At 35.4% G+C, this 16,398-nt stretch overlaps 3 protein-coding genes across 4 annotated transcripts in view; 2 read left to right on the top strand and 1 right to left on the bottom strand.

Moving 5' to 3' along the window:
- LOC111633912 (receptor expression-enhancing protein 5-like) overlaps positions 1 to 4,100 on the top strand; it is a 28,149-nt gene extending 24,049 nt beyond the window's left edge. For both annotated transcript variants that reach the window (XM_023378567.1, XM_023378568.1), the window contains 2 exons: positions 3,504 to 3,672; positions 3,743 to 4,100. In XM_023378567.1, the coding sequence (XP_023234335.1) occupies positions 3,504 to 3,672; positions 3,743 to 3,783 (210 nt within the window). In that variant the 3' untranslated portion in view covers positions 3,784 to 4,100. The remainder of the gene's footprint in view (positions 1 to 3,503; positions 3,673 to 3,742) is intronic.
- A 2,005-nt stretch (positions 4,101 to 6,105) lies between these two features.
- Positions 6,106 to 11,921, top strand: LOC111633922 (peptidyl-glycine alpha-amidating monooxygenase A-like). Its single transcript, XM_023378579.1, has 8 exons — positions 6,106 to 6,281; positions 8,174 to 8,340; positions 8,444 to 8,557; positions 9,373 to 9,445; positions 9,595 to 9,802; positions 10,537 to 10,713; positions 11,295 to 11,404; positions 11,480 to 11,921. The coding sequence occupies exons 1-8, from the start codon at positions 6,171 to 6,173 to the stop codon at positions 11,597 to 11,599; spliced, it is 1,080 nt and encodes a 359-aa protein (XP_023234347.1). The 5' UTR covers positions 6,106 to 6,170; the 3' UTR covers positions 11,600 to 11,921.
- Positions 11,922 to 13,355: 1,434 nt separating this feature from the next.
- On the bottom strand, positions 13,356 to 15,610 carry LOC111633923. The gene is made up of 2 exons (XM_023378580.1): positions 15,081 to 15,610; positions 13,356 to 14,490 (listed from the first exon to the last, which is right to left on the bottom strand). Exons 1-2 carry the CDS (start codon positions 15,118 to 15,120, stop codon positions 13,904 to 13,906), a joined length of 627 nt encoding a protein of 208 aa, XP_023234348.1. The 5' UTR covers positions 15,121 to 15,610; the 3' UTR covers positions 13,356 to 13,903.
- Between the last annotated feature and the right edge of the window lie 788 nt (positions 15,611 to 16,398).

Raw genomic sequence — 16,398 nt, 5'->3', positions numbered from 1 at the left:
TTGTGACGCATGGTGTCATAATTTATTGATGTAACTGGACTTAGTGGTTACTGGAGATAGTCTACGATGCTTTGTTATAATTTATACATGACAAGAATCAACAAAACTATGAACTTACGATAAGCCACAGTAAAATTTGGTCAGTTTATATAACGTATGAATGGGGATTATCTGCAACATTCTCTGTTACAGTTTCCATTTTCGTCACTTCTCAGTTAGCTAAAGAAAGTTACCATAAAGTGCGGATACTTTGCAAATCACTTTTACCAACCTGTGGCAAGTAAAATATGAATCACTTGAATACATTTTCTTATGTTATCTCAGAGGGCATATTATAGCATATTCCATAATTGAATAGGGCATCCCACAATTCTTTGCACTGGCTAGACTCTTGATTCAACTTTAGACCAAAAAAAGTTCAAAATATTGTAATATTAACTGTTGTAACTATTTCAAAGCCTCATAGCTATAACAATGTAAATATATATTTATTTTATTTTTAATTATATTTAATTAAAAATAAAATATATATTTAAGCATAAATGCAAATGCATATGAACATTTTAGTTATGGTGGGGTACTTTGCACCAGCATAGAGGTGGAGTAGAGAAGAATGTTTTCTGATTATGCTGTTTCTTGAGTGACTTTTGGATTCCCCGTAATGAGTCTAAATTACACTGCATTTGTTCATGCTTATTTGTGTTGGACTAGGAGAATAGTGAAACAGTTTGTAAATAATTGACCAGAAAAACAATAATTGAGAGGTTATTTAAAAAGAAAATCACAATTAACATTATGTTTTGCAGCAAACATAAAAAAGGCTAGGGTCTTGATAGAAAAGGAAATACTTAGATTTCATAGACAATTTTACAAAAACTTTGGAACAGTAACCCCTGAAAACATTTTGGAATTATGATGAGACTAACATAACTGATGACCCAGAATCCAAGAGAGTTATACAAGGTGTCAAGTATCTAGAAAATGTCTGCAATGCCTCTAAGGCTAGTATATCAATTATGATTTGAAAATCACATAATTTAATTCTGTATCTCTTTTATACATATCGTAGATATTGTTAATTTAATAAATTGCTGCTCTTATTTCAAATAGTCTGCTTTTTTGAGTATAGTTTACAGTAACATTGCCCAGTGAAAGCATTGCTCCTTGTCCATTCCTGGTTTTTTATGTATGCAGTATTTAAAATGGTGTAAAGTATCCTCCCTCTATGAGGATACTTTGTGCCATATTTTTTGGTTTTTCTTTCTTTCTTAAATTGAGAAAGCTGCAATGCTGAGATTTGGTTAGATGTTTCAATAGACATTTTAGAGTACGCAAGCAATAGAAAACATTTAGAACTCCAATATAAGAGACTGCAAAGACTTATGAAGAAAAAATCAGTGCAAAGTAGCCACGCTTTACATTATGTTAACTAACAAGAGTGTAAATTACAACTGGGAGAATGACATTATTTCATACTTCATGTTATTGATGGTTAATAATTGAACTAATTAAGTTGTTTAACAGAAAAGTTAAATCAAAACTTAGTGTTGCCATTATATAAGGATAAAGGATCTAAATGTGAGATAGAAAACTACCGTCCAATCATAATAGTATATATTCTGGAAAAAATTTTTGAGAAGATTTTCTACTTTTATAAACAAATTCCAGATTATTCACAGTAATCAATACGCTTACAAACTGGGATTCTCGACGGTAGATGCTTTGTTGCATTTAAAACAGTAATGTCGCAAGTTGATAAATCAAATATAGTAATGTCAGTTTTTGTAGACCTTTCAAAAGCATTTGATAGCTTGAATCTGGAAGTTTTAGAATTAAAATTACAAACTGTTAGTCTAAGAGGAACTCCTCTAAGTTGGTTAAAGTCATATTTATTAAACAGAACTTACTACATCAAAATTGGACCGGTTATTTCCAGTTCATTTAAGTCAAACAAGGGCATTCCTTGGTTCAATTCTAGGTCCTCTGCTTTTCAATATATACATCAATGATTTGTTCAATCATACTGTGTATCAAAAGATGATATATTTAATGTATGCTGACGATATAGTGATAACTTCTCATACAAATGCTACAATCCTTCAAGAGAATTTAAATAACATTTTAAAAACATTAAACAATTATATGGAAAAAATAGATGGTAATTAATAAAAACAAGACAAAACTTCTCTGTTTTGCCAATAGAAACGAAAAAGTTAACTTCAACCATCTAAAAATCTAAATAACTGCTGATAACATAGAAAGTGTAAACACTATTAAGTTTTTTTAGAAATAACTTTTGACAATAATCTGCGCTGGAACAGACAAATAGATGATATTGCTCTATGCTTAAGTACATTACATTTGAAACGGTTGTACCATATATGCATAGAATCCAAAATAAGATATGGAATTATAGTCTGGTGAACTGCATCTTTATACGCTATCAACAAACTTCAGGTGGTACAAATTCGCTACATGCGTTCAATACATAATCTATATTTTAGGGAATTGATGTCAGAATTCTACCGCACCGACAATATTGATAGGATATATGAAATTTACACGAAACAAGTCCTGTTAGAGAGTTATAAATACATAAAGGGTAACAAGGAAAACAGCTGTCTCGGAAATAACATAGGTGAACATCGAAGATCAGGAACACGAGATACTCGCAAGATCTGTGAATATAATCTTCCAATCGTTAGACTTGGTGGGAAAATCTGCACTGATCTTCAAAATGACTTCCTATTGGAATAGTTTGAGTAATAATTTAATTAAGGAATATATCAAGTTACAAAATCTTCAAAAACGAATGTAAAAAACTTTAATCTATAGTGATTGTTGGACTTAAAAAATAATGTAAATTTTTCAGCTAATGTCTTGGTTATTGTTTAACTAACCCTCTTACTACTATGTTTTATTTTGTTGGTTTTTGTTCTAAGATGCCTGAGAAAGGCCTATTTGGCGAACAATGTCTTTTTGAAAATAAATAAATAAATAACCATTAGAGCACATAAGCAAGTCACTATGTTAAGGAAATTTTGATAAACAAAAGTCAACTTTACTGGAATTTTATTTAAAAATAAATTAATTTATTCTTTTTGTGAATTTTTTACGATTAACAATTTTAAATTAACCAAATATTGTCTGAGAAACATCTGCCTGATGTGGGGACAACTGTAATTGTGGCGTAATGAGTTCATTGCCATTATCATCTAACGGAACAGAAGCTAGCAGCTAGTATATTATATTGAGTTGCAAGTTTGAATCTTACTTCAGTCCGATTCAAAATTTAACAATAATTTTGCAACAGGTGGTGATAGATCTGTCTGTGTGTGAATTTCTGTAGTTATAAAATAACTTAATTATCTCTATTATTGAGGATTTTCAATAATTAATTTTAAACTGTTGGGTCGTTACAAGTACATATTGAAAGATAAGTAGCCGTAGGATAATTTTATGGATATTAATTTGGTTATATATAATTTTTTTTTAATTTCTAGTGCATATTTCTCATCTGGTGCTTTATTCCCACGTCCAATAACGGATCATCAGTTATCTACAACCGTTTCATTCGACCGGTTTTCTTAAAGAACAGAGAAAATATAGACAGCACTCTTAACAAAGCCATGAATGCTGCAACGGGATTGGCTTCTCAGGCCTTGGATGGAGGTAAGTCTCATTAGTTTTTTTGTTAATTTATATTCAGAGCCGCACGAAATTTACTGGGTTTTATTTCCAGCCGTGAAACACGTCGTTGCAGAAAGTACAAAACGAGATTAGTGAAAATAGGTCCTCCGCTTCCTATCATTCCATTTAAAAGCTACGTACCCAATTTTCAGGAGTGTTGGCATTCGTATTATATAAATAAGATTGTTAAGATTGCCAGATTTTGATTTTTTTATGGAGGAATTTAATCGAATTCAGTTGCGTTCGTTGCGAGGAAACAATCAGAAATTGGAATCATCATAATTTTTTATATATGTGATAATTCGTTTCATAGTTGCCATATGTCATCTATCTGATGTTTAAGAATACTTTGTTGTTACAGTTTTGCATTATATTTTGAAAAATTACAAATAAAATTTTGGAATGTTAAATCTGCTATCGTTGCATTTGTAACACAAAACACTGTCTTCTACAATAAAAATCATTCCAATATTTATGTTTAAGTAGAAGTTCTACAGTTCTTTTATTTAGTGATGCATCTTAAATGTCTCAGTAAATATAAGAATTTGAAAAATAATAATCACTGTTATCTTCTACAGAATGTGATACGAAGGCTTTGACCTCTATACCGAAGATAGGAAGCAATCAGAAACACAAGTCCAGATGTTTTTTGTTACTAAAAATACATAATTAAATTTCATCCGATAAAAATAACAAGATGTTATGGAAATAGTATTAGGGACCGGCAGCACTAGAAACATGTACAGACTCAAAGCTTTTCTTAATACTTAACTCTTCAATATTTGCTTCATTCATACTTATAACTAGAATGTTTGCTGGTGTTTGGGGCTTTGTTAAATAGTTCACTGAAGGAAAGTATATTGATTTCAAAAACCAGGTGATGCACACGTGGATATACAAATGAAAGTCGGCACGGAGTAGTTTGTATATCAGTAGGTACTAAATTCCACCGAGTGGCATCTTCTGCCTTCACTCGGTAACGAACAACATAAACAAATGCTTTCATGACAATATTGAGGTTTCCTCTTGCCATGTCAACTCTTCTTTTTGCCAAATTCCTAAAATCAACACAGTCCAACTGGTAGCCTACCGGATCCAATTGTTATTCCTTATCATAACAGTACAATGGCAGTCAGCATCTGCATAGCATACATTCCAAAGGTAAACTGCAGTTCGCTACTGTTTAGCATATTATGACATCGAGACCAATTCGACACTAGCTTATTCGAGAAACAATTTGTTGACAGAAAACTCGAAATCGGAACGAACACTGAGAAAATATAAAATACATTAACTGCCTCAATGACCCGATAAGATTGGGAATGGTATGTTAAAAGCATTTCCTCATTATTCAATTCTTAAGTGGAGCGTTGTAAGTCACCCGCACATTCCTAAAATTGACATTTTTCTTACATCAGAGCTGCCAAACAAACCGCAGTCGTTCGGTGTGATCCAGACCAAACAACTGCGGAAAAGAAGTCTAGAAGAGGTCGAAATTACCACTGCGGCAAGAGAAAAACCTAAATATCGACCGGTGCAAAAACATTCATTTACATTGCTCGTCACCGAGCAAAGGCGGAAGATGCCACTCTGTGCAGCTTAGTACCTACTAATATACAAAACCACCTCTCACGAATGAGAGGTGGTTTTGTATATTAGTAGCTCCAAACACAAGGAAGGATTCTAGTTATAAGAATGAATGAAGCGGTATTGAGAGGCTGTACATGCTTCGAGTGTCAGCCGCGTAACACTACTATTTGTTAGTCTCGAAAATCTCGTGTTATAATGTATTTCAATCATCGCGACGTTATAGCAGACCAGACTCCTAAAGAAACAATTGGGCATTCTCACGTGACTACGAAAGATTCTTGTGCGTTTGCCAGAATCGGGTCGTGACAGGATGCTACGGAAATGGAGGTGGGAGAATCCTATCAATTACCGAACTGTAGTGAAGAGGGTAAACATTGAACACGTTCGTGAAAATTCGCATTGTTTAACCGTATTATTTCATACAATACGTGTTGCAAAGTAAGGCAGCAACGAGAAACATCACGTTGCCTGGTAAAGTTACTTTAATAATACAGCTGTATAAGCAAGCCAATCACTTATCCGTTTCAAATGAAACGGGCCAAGTCATTGGCTCGCTTATCCAATTGTTTTAATTAAAACGTCGCCGATTGGTTTGTACGTCGACGATCTGAAAATTCGAGTGTTATTTAACGTGTAACGAATTGGACGAAGGAGAACGTCTCCCGCGCTTCTCCCTCTCGATCGATACCAATTTTCGAGTGGTAGTTCGCGTACGACTTTCTTTTTTTTTTTTTTTTTTACCGAAATTAACCCACGACCGAGCGGAATAACCAGCGTTAAAAATTTTCCAACTTCCGTCGTCTGTTCTCGCTGTCAGCGCCATCTACAACGGAAAGATTGGTTTCCGGTTCGAGGCTAGAGAAGAAGACGTCGATTAATGCCGTGATCGAATGGTGTGTGCGCGTCTCTTGCTGTGTCTGTCGGCCGGTTGTTTGGCCGCCGGATTCTACCCCGAACCGGCAGAATACTTCTATCCCGAGCAATTCCTCGACTACAAAACGGTAAGAGACTTCTTCCCGACGGAAAATAACCTCCATTTCTTCTTTCCTCGGTTCGAATCGGAAACGGGTGGTTCCTCCTCCCTCCATAAAATCGCCATTTCTTCTAAACGACGCGAAACGTCAACCTTTCACGCATTCTATTTAAACAATACGAACGCGTGTCCGACAGATAAAAGTCTAAACGATTTTTAAACCCCCTTTTCCGAACGGAAGTGACGTCTTCCGGAAAACAAGGATAGCTTCTTCCGGGGAAGGTTGTTCGTTATATCTAAGTATGTTATGATCGTGGATTCGCGCCTCTCCGACGGGCTAGCCACGTTGGGGAAGTGTGAGAATAAAATAACGTATAATAATTAGATGGAATTTTCTCCTTGTGTCTAACAACTAAATATGATCAGAAATTCGTGGGAGGGCATCCCGCTTGGCACGTCACCCGTGTGTTGCGTTGCGGCATCCCATTTAACCGATCCGCACGAAAATCGAATTCGCTAGACAGATGAAATATTTGATCTTTTCGTTTGTCTTCCGGGAATTATTACCTCGTTGGCCCCTCATACTACTGGACTATTGGATAAGATCCCATCGAAAAATGGTACCGACGGGAAGTTTCCCGGGTTTTCTTCACGTATGTAACACCTGAATAGGTACTCGAATCTCCCCACTGTCGCGTTGCCGAAAACAAACCAAATTCATTATACCGGGAATCTCCGAACTTTTTTGACCGTTGACCCACCCCTCTTTTATGCTAATTCGGCTAATAATCTGGTGAGACGGTGTTAATCTACACACAGTATTAACACGTCAAAACCTGTTTAAACCGGAACCAGACTGTACCGAATAATTTTATTCCCGGGTTCCGTATTGGACAGGTTTTACCGTACACATAACCCATTGCACTAATAACTTTTTACGAACGTGCTGTTTTCGATCGAATCCTGGGGGGGAGGCGATATCGACTACTTTGGAGACACTTGTCTAACAGTTTAAAAGTCCAGCAAGGAGTTGCTTAAATTTCCCGGCTAAAGAAAGAATTACGTGTGACGACATCTGTTACGTGATTTTATTAAAATGCTAATTATTATAATACGGCAAAAGCTTAAAAGCCGCTTTACCGGGCGACTTGCCCGTAGACTACGAACGACGACACGCGCTTCTACCTCTATCTCCTCTGTCTGACGTCATCAACAGGTGCAAAATCGATAACACACTGCTGTAACGACAGATTCTTCTGTTAAGTGTGTAATTTAACAATTTAATAGCTATTTTTTTTTTCGAATTTCGACGTTGTCCGTTTTTATTGCGTTAGGCTCAAATGTCCTGTGAAATTTGGCCCTCCGGAAATTTTGGAAATCTCCGTGTTTTGAGACCTGAACCCAAAAAAAGGGGGAGAATTCCGTGGGTGTGTGTTTTCGTGTTTGTGGGCGCATATTCATTTAATATCTCAGGATGGGGTAAAAATTAAGTAACGAAATTTGGTATGGTAACTTGTGTACGTGAGACATTGTTGTTATTAAATTTTGATAGTTAAAGATCGAGGGGTTGGGGAGTTAGAGGGGTGTCACGTGTCATATCTGCAGAGAGGTTGGACTTAATCGACTTTCATTTACACACTTAATAAAACACATCTCGAACCTCAAAATTAATTTTTTTGCCATTTTGTAATAAAGATTTTTTTTATATTTAACAAAATCTCATAACAGATGGCGACACACGCAATTTTATTTATTATGATTAATAATATAAAAGTTATTTTTATAATAAAATTTTATAAAAGCCGGGAAATATACGCAACTCGTTGATGGAATTCTTTTCTTTTTTGCCGCATAAAAGACAGAATATTTAAAATACAAGAAAATTCTGGTTTTTGTTTTATAAAATAATTTTTTTTGAAGAATGACAAATTCCTGAGAAACGAAAACACCAGAATATCGATCGAAGAACAGGTAGAATGGCCTCCAGAAAATATATTCAGAGACATCCGACAGGTAGCGGGCGTGGACGTTGACAGGTTAGGAAATGTCCACGTGTTTCATCGTGGGGACAGAATGTGGGACATGAGGTAAATGTTTTATTTAATTCCTCGTAATTTTATATATTGCAATAATTCTATAAAATTACCGATGTGTTTTCAAGATAATTATTCGTATATATTTTTATTGTAGAAGTTTTAAAGGCGATAATTATCAGCAACAAGAATTGGGCCCTATTCAAATTGACACGATCTTAATTTTGGATCCCTCTTCCGGACAAGTAATTAGAAGCTGGGGGAAAAACAGGTTTGTTACTTTCCGCTTTGGTTTTATTATGGTTGTAAATTTACAAATGTCAAATTCATCATTATCCTCGAAGGATTAATTAGGTTTTGTCTTATGTGTGGTAATTTTAGCACTGATAGTCGGGGATTGCAGATGCTGAAAGCTACCACTAAACGATTGCCTCATTTTGCCACTTGTGGCCTCGTGGTTCCAGAGATCCGGGTTCTTGAACAACAAAATCTGCTAATTTATAAGTTACAAATAACTGCATTTATTCATAGTGTAAGCCAAGTTTTATATATATTTATACCGGGTGATCAAACGAAAAGTTTAGCTATGAAGTGACACCAACGTTGTGCCTGTTACTGCTCTCATTTGCATCCCGATATCTTCAAGGAACTTGCAATCTGTTGTATTTAAACAGTTCTCTGCAAGCTTTTATTATCAGTATATCGCCCCTTTGCCCGGTCTGTCAATTCTTTTGATGTCCCTAACCTGATTCCAGTTTACTTCAGATTCGTCTATTTTTATGAAGGATGCAAGCGCAGTATTCTCATTTCCCATGAGAATGTCACACGTTTATGTAATCTTTTAACCAAAGATCTACTGTAGTCTTTATCTGTACTGTGAGCCGATATCGTGTACTCTGAATTAATATCATTTCTGCATATTCTAGGCACGTTAGGATCGAATTTCTGTACTACAAGTAGACTTTAGATTGGGATAATTGCTAAAGATTTGATAGAAGTGTGTAGCTTTAGTGTTTAAGATACAATATCTCGTGTAGTTTTAGGAGCAATGATTTAATATTGATAATTGTTTTCTTAATGTTTCAGATTTTATCTTCCTCACGGATTAACTTTAGACAGTCACGAAAATTCTTGGGTAACGGATGTAGCCCTTCATCAGGTAACATTCCCTAATTTCTGTAGTTTAATTAATTAAACACAGTACTTGTTTGCTTTGTACGGATTCGCTCGAATATTAAATAATGTAATTCTAAGAGAACAATTGTGCAAAAATTACAAATGCATTTAATCTCCGTACTTCATTTCAAGGTTTTCAAATTTGCTTCAAATAACGAGGAACCTCTCCTCGTTCTCGGACAAAAATTCAAACCGGGATCGGATAGATCTCACTTTTGTAAACCTACAGACGTGGCTGTGTCGTCATCTGGCATTGTCTTTGTTAGTGACGGTTATTGTAATTCTCGAATTATAGCGTTTAAACCGGACGGGACGTTCCATGGAGAATTTGGACAACAAGGTATGATTTTTGAATATATGGTAGATTTTACTATATCTATTGTTATGACAATAGTTATTGTTATTTCATTTACAACATACTTTTAAAGCAGTTTCAATGTTTAATTAAACACTACATAGAAGGTAATCAGCATTCTTTTATCTATTCCTACTTGCAAAGCTGATATATACAAGTGTAACAATTCGCCATTTTCTTTCTCGCTGCGTATCACAAGCCCATCTTCCCATTGATTAAACACATTATTTTTTATTTTATTTTTTAGAAATAGTATGGTAGGTTGTTCTGCATCATGTTATTTACAAAAAAAATCTCCAAATAACTGCCATTTTTTTTCATATGTTTCCATCTGTGGCCATTGTTAAGAGGTTTCATTGTATCATGATTTTGTATTGATATTAATTTAAGAATCCTGACGGATCGAAAAAATACTTGGCCCATCCCAGATATGTTAAGTCCTATTCCTCACTACCCAGCTGCCCATTTTGAGCCTGGCTGAACCCAGGAGTGATCGGTCATAGATATATCAAGACCACTTTTCACCACTGTGCTGCTGCTTGTGGACCTGGTCGAACTCATAATGGGATTGCTAAAGAAAGGCCTTTTTAGTGACCACAGGGAGGAAGGAATTTAAAAAATACTTATAGTTATTCTGTGATATTACAATTTAGCTCCGATTAAATTAAATTTTGATCTTGGATATTTGAACGTCACTGAAAATGAATTGTACATTATAGATAAAATGAACGTACCTCACAGCTTATCGTTGATAGAAGAAAGAAAATGCCTGTGCGTTGCCGATCGTGAGAATGCCAGAATTCTTTGTTATTCGCTGAAAGAAGATGGTTCACTCGGAGATTTAACAGTAAACAACGATGTACCCACGGGTGCTCCATATGCTATTGTTGATAGAGGTGAGATGTTTAGCATAATTAATTTTCTCTTAAGAATAAAGCTTTCGTTAGTATCAAAACATTAAAAATTTGGTCTTAAACCCCCGAAACTAGATCAGTGTTTTTCATTACGTATTGTAAGTTTTCATTTATTTAAACACCGATATATAATGATTTGGTTTATTTGTACAGTACACGGCAACGCGACACGTGGGCTATCTGCCAAAGGGGGACTTTCTAAAGGAAACTGGTACCTATTTAGGTGTTATAAATGCGAAGAAAACCCGGGAAACTCCAAGTGACCGGGCGCAATCCACAACCAACTACCAGTTTTCGGTGGTTTTTACACCGTAGGGCGCGGTCGTGTTTTCTTCACGTGTCTAAAACCTAAACAGGGAGTCAGTTTCCCAATTAAAACACTCCACCTCTCCGGCAGATGTTTCTATTCGACTGAAAAAATTTTCAAAATCAAAAATACACATTTAAGCACTGGGCATATGACAAAAGCAGACTAGAAAAAATTCCGAATTGCCGTATGTTGATTTCTTTGTCGCCATATTCGGCATTGGGATTATATTGTGTATAATAATTCTTGGTTTTAGGTGAATACATGTTAGCCGTGACGTTATCCTACGCAAGAGAAGGCGCCGCCATGGGTATAACAATGAAACTAAGCGACGGAGACGTAATAAACACTTGGCATTCTTACGAAGTTAGTAGACAAATTTTTCATTCGATTATTCAAGTTAAATGGCTGTATTTAACGTATTTCATGTAATTTTTGTAGGGATTTTCCATGCCTCACGACATGGCCATTACTTCCAATGGAACATTTTTGTACGTTGTGGACGTTGGGAAGTTTACAGCAAAGAAAGTCTTTAAATTTGAAATTAATGACGTTATCTAAATTATTTTAAGTTTATTTATTTATTTAAAATATTTCGTTATATACGTTTCCAGTTCAATAGCAGAGAGGTTGCGGCTGACGTTTTCTTGAACGTCGAACGTCGAGCGCCGCCTACAAGATATCTGCGCTCGACGTTCGACGTTTACGTTTGAGAGATGAAAACTTCGGCCTCAATCTCGCTAATTCGCTATTAATTTTCTTCCAATTTCTCGTTCGTTGCGGCAGAATGGACCAATCCAATTTTAAGGACATTTCTAAAAGAAAAACCTTATTTGAATTAATTGTAATTTATTTCACGAAATTAAATATTTACGAAAATATTTGTTAAATTATATTATTTTATCCGAGGAGTGGAATAATTTCCTGGGTCGAGAAAGTACCCGAGTCTCTTCAACCTACGTGATCCGAGTACGATAAATAATACCAAAAATTCTGATTTGTGACGTAATCACGATTGCCAAACTGCGGCTCGCCAGTCACGGATCCTTACTGCGGCTCCCATTAATTGAATTTCGGCTCTCTGATTATTGCTTTATTGTTCTCGAAATTTCTGACCTCGCGGTGTGATAATCCCCTCGCCGACTTCGACGGAAAGAGAGGAAGAGTGAGTGGCAATGGTCCCCCCTTCATATACAAAAGTTAAGTACCCCAAACTTGGAATTTTCACCATTCACTAACTTATAATAGTTTCCAGATATATTACAGGAGATCCAGTCTGAAATTAGGGTGTGGGTTCTGTACTATACGATCGCTGAAGAATTGTGTACATGATCTAGGCTGTGGATAATACAATTGGATTGTGTCATCGTATTTACTGGATCGCAGATGATGTGGGCTGTTGTAATGCGAAAATTATTTGAAATATTAACTATGTACTGTACGTTGTACAAAGAAATTTTGCAGCGTAGCAATGTAGCGACGATCTTCATCTTAGTTTTGTTAATGTAAATTAATTTACCACAAAAATGTGGAATAAATTAATACAATAAAATAATGACAGAGAGGAATTTTCGTTGGTATATTATAAGGCTAAAATTTAAATGAATTTTAAGCGGTTTACAAAAAAAACCAGTTATTAACAAATAAATAAACAAATTTAGGAGTGAGAATCACAAAGGAATGTCATTATTATAGTGAATTTACTTGTTGGTTCCATGACCTTCCTCCTCTTGTCAGGGATCAACGATGTGTTCTTCGTTGGGGCAGCAGAGCCTACGACACACGTTAATTAAGCTATGTCCAATCATTTATTTTTGGGCTACAGTTTTCAAATTAGACCCATAAATTCCCCCAGGCATTTACATATTTGTTTATAGGATGACGGGCAATCGGGTTATCGACAGCCGATCATAATTGATCCTTGGATTCTCACGTGCAGTGCGAAACTGTCTTTCGGGGCTGCCAAATTTGCGATATGCCCACGATAAACCACACTTTTTAAGCCTTCCCGTAAATGAAATCGTTTTAACGTTGTTTGCAGCGCTAAAAATGCCATAGTGGCTAGTTTCGGTATTAATTTATCGATACTATCACCCAAAAGACCGAACCGAAACTTTTCCGAAAAATCCTTTGATTACGTTGTATACAGGTTGCCTCAAAAGTTAATTAACCGTGTGTAGCTGATATATTTTGTATTTAGATAAGACGGTAATTCAATCTTTACAATTGTTAACTAAATTTTGGGCCACCCTGTATAATAACCATATACGATATAATAAATTCTATACAAATTAGAGACAAAATTTTATCTGACTTCCATTATTCCAGATAAGAATTCTACCTAATGGTGTAGTGGGTTCGTATCGTTTGTTAAGTTATGACACCACACACTTGGGCGATGCCTTCCGGGAGATTTTTAAAATTAAACTGGCCTATATTTAGGCATTACAGACGTGGAGATTACCCGAAAAACTCCACGTGGCTAGTCCATCCGAGCGAGGCGCGAACACACGACCAAACTCACAGTGTTCGGGTACGGAGACCGCTTGGCCACTGGTGGGTTTGTTTGTTTCTGTGTAATTATGGGCATTTAGATGTTACTAACGTAAATAAAACCATGATAGAGTCTGACTGATTTCCACGATGGACATGGTAAAAAGGCTTTCCTTATACATGAACCAGTATACCTGACAGGCGTGTCTGTTCAGTTATACCGGTACCCGTGTACCCGATTTTGGTGCCCATAGAAAGGAAAGAACCAAAAAATTAATACTTGAAAAGGTTTCATGGCAAATTTTGTAAAATTTTACACGAGATTCTATTTTTATTTTTCGATACAGTTTAAAATTTAGAAGCAGTATCGCATTATTTGGGAGAGAAATAATGAGACAAAGCAGATTTCAAGGAATTCCATAGATAAGTGTTCAACATTTCGTGTATTTCGTTCATTATATGGTCCTTTAAATTGGCTTCTATTAGTTTTCTGAAGATCTCACCTCCGTATTCCAGATACGAGAACTTGATAGATATGTATCCCATGTTAACTACGAGAAATCTGGTAAGATTGGCGTAATCAAGTTGAGGAGTGGAAGTAATTTTGATAGTCAAGTCAGTAGGACCGACGTGGCTTACTGTCAAAAATGTCAAAATCGTATTTTCTGAGATTTCCAATTCTGCAAAATACTCCACAGTTAAAGAATGGAAAGTTAAAGTGCAAACGATGAGAAGTTCTTTCGATTGTGTCAAGTTAGCGCAATATCTGTCTCTCTTCAGATCCGCCATATTCTTTATTTTCCCATTGTGGAATGTGATTCTGGTATCGTCCATTAAAGTGTAGTGCAAGAAGAAAAAATCGAATAAACCATTATTCATCACTTGTTGAAACTTAACGTGGAGGACTTCATCTACGTATTCGTTTATATTCTTTACCACGATTGCCTCGTTAAAGTTTACTGCAAATCAAAATACAATAAATCATTTACCATATGTGACATTATACGTAGAGTGCATCAAGAATGTTAACACCCGTATGGAGAAAGTTCGCATCTATTGCAATACAGGTACCAAGGCCAAACTTTTTTGTGGTTCTTGCACGCGATGGAATATTACTCGCTACTACAAATCCTGCGTAACGACTTACTTCAGTATTAGTGTTAATATCTATTGAAGCACCCTTTCTGTATACAAGTATATAAAATAAAAATGTATGTATGTATGCTAGGTAAAGGTGCTGATACGTTCAACGTATCAGCACCAAATTTGGCCTGTGTATTCTTTGACACCCGTGGGTCCTCAATCACTTTTAAAGTCCCTCTTAAGACGTGCAATTTTTTGTTTTTTGCAGTTTTCATTACTGTAAATACTCGAAATTTAATTCCCATTCCCTAAAAAGCTCTAACACACGTTGCTAGTGTAATATAAAGAAAATAATCAATTCAGTAGAACCCCGATTTTCCGAAGCGAATAGAAATGCCACTGGTCCATGTGATCTCGGACAATCGGGTTTCTACTGTATTTGGAAATGAAAGCGAAATTTTCTTACCCAAAAGAGCAGAAACGACCATGTAAATGATGGCTTTCATACTTTCGTCGTTCGTAAACCTACTGAAACAATGGCCGATTAAATGTATCTATGATCATTCTACCTCTTGACCTTCAACCAGCATTAATAGCATCGATTCCCCTTACATGCAAGTGGATAACAATTGTATTTAACACGCGAACAAATTTGAAATTTGATTATGTATTTTCTTCTTGAATAGTTCCTGGTATGCGTAATTCGTAACTCGATAAAGTAAAGCTATCAATTTTAGCAGTTTTTTAAATGTTTTTGAATTATTCTAATTATATAACATTTATTAACATTAATACCGTAAAACCTTGTCGATAAGCCGCAGATTATATACGAGAGAACCTTATCCATTAGTCTCTTGTGGCTTATACAATTGGGCATTCTGTAGTCAATCATTATAAAGATGATAACAATTATCATCTTTTAATTGATGGATGTTTCGCCAGATGAAGGTGTTTGCCACATGTTTAAATCCATTTGGTTCTTTGTCTACCCAGAGGCGGACTAAGGCTAAAGCGGGCTCTAGGCAACATTGTAATTTCGGGCCTATTTTTAAAATTAAAAAATTAAAAACCTAATTTTTGGGGCCCCAAAAATTACGGGCCCTAGGCACGTGCCTAGGTTGCCTAGGCCTTAGTCCGACCCTGTGTCTATCCTTCCTGCACCTTTCTTCTGTCATTCCATTATGATGTTTCTCTTTAGTCCATTATGGACACGTATTAAGAAGTAATTGTAAAAGCCTTACTGTCCTTAAATTTTAATATTTTATTGTTAATTGTCTACTTGGACTTTACTTATTAATAGGACTTTATACTGGTGTCTAAAGATTGGCCCAGTACTGAGAGTTAGTTCAGGAAAGAACAAAATTTCTTTATTATATCACCTGTAGTAATAATTTCTGTTATATGTGTTTTGGGCTAGCATGTCTCTCATCAGCAGTATTACCACTTAACACTAAAAGTAACAACAACAAACAGATAAGTTACTGTATAATTTAAAAATTTTTCCTTTAACAATAAATTACAATTTTAAAACTTACTGTAAATACATATTCCAATCCAGGATATAAATGGATCTTTCACATTTTTTACAATTAATCATTTCACTATATAAATTAAAATCTTATTAAAAACAGAAATTATTACTACAGGTGATATAATAAAGAAATTTTGTTCTTTCCTGAACTAACTCTCAGTACTGTGCCGATCTTTAGACACCAGTATAAAGTCCTATTAATAAGTAAAGTCCAAGTAGACAATTAACAATAAAATATTAAAATTTAAGGACA

This window comes from Centruroides sculpturatus, unplaced genomic scaffold (assembly GCF_000671375.1).
Source record: "Centruroides sculpturatus isolate CEXI.00-Female unplaced genomic scaffold, Cexi_2.0 scaffold903, whole genome shotgun sequence".
Lineage (NCBI taxonomy): Eukaryota > Metazoa > Arthropoda > Arachnida > Scorpiones > Buthidae > Centruroides > Centruroides sculpturatus.
This window is presented reverse-complemented; position numbering and strand designations above follow the sequence as displayed.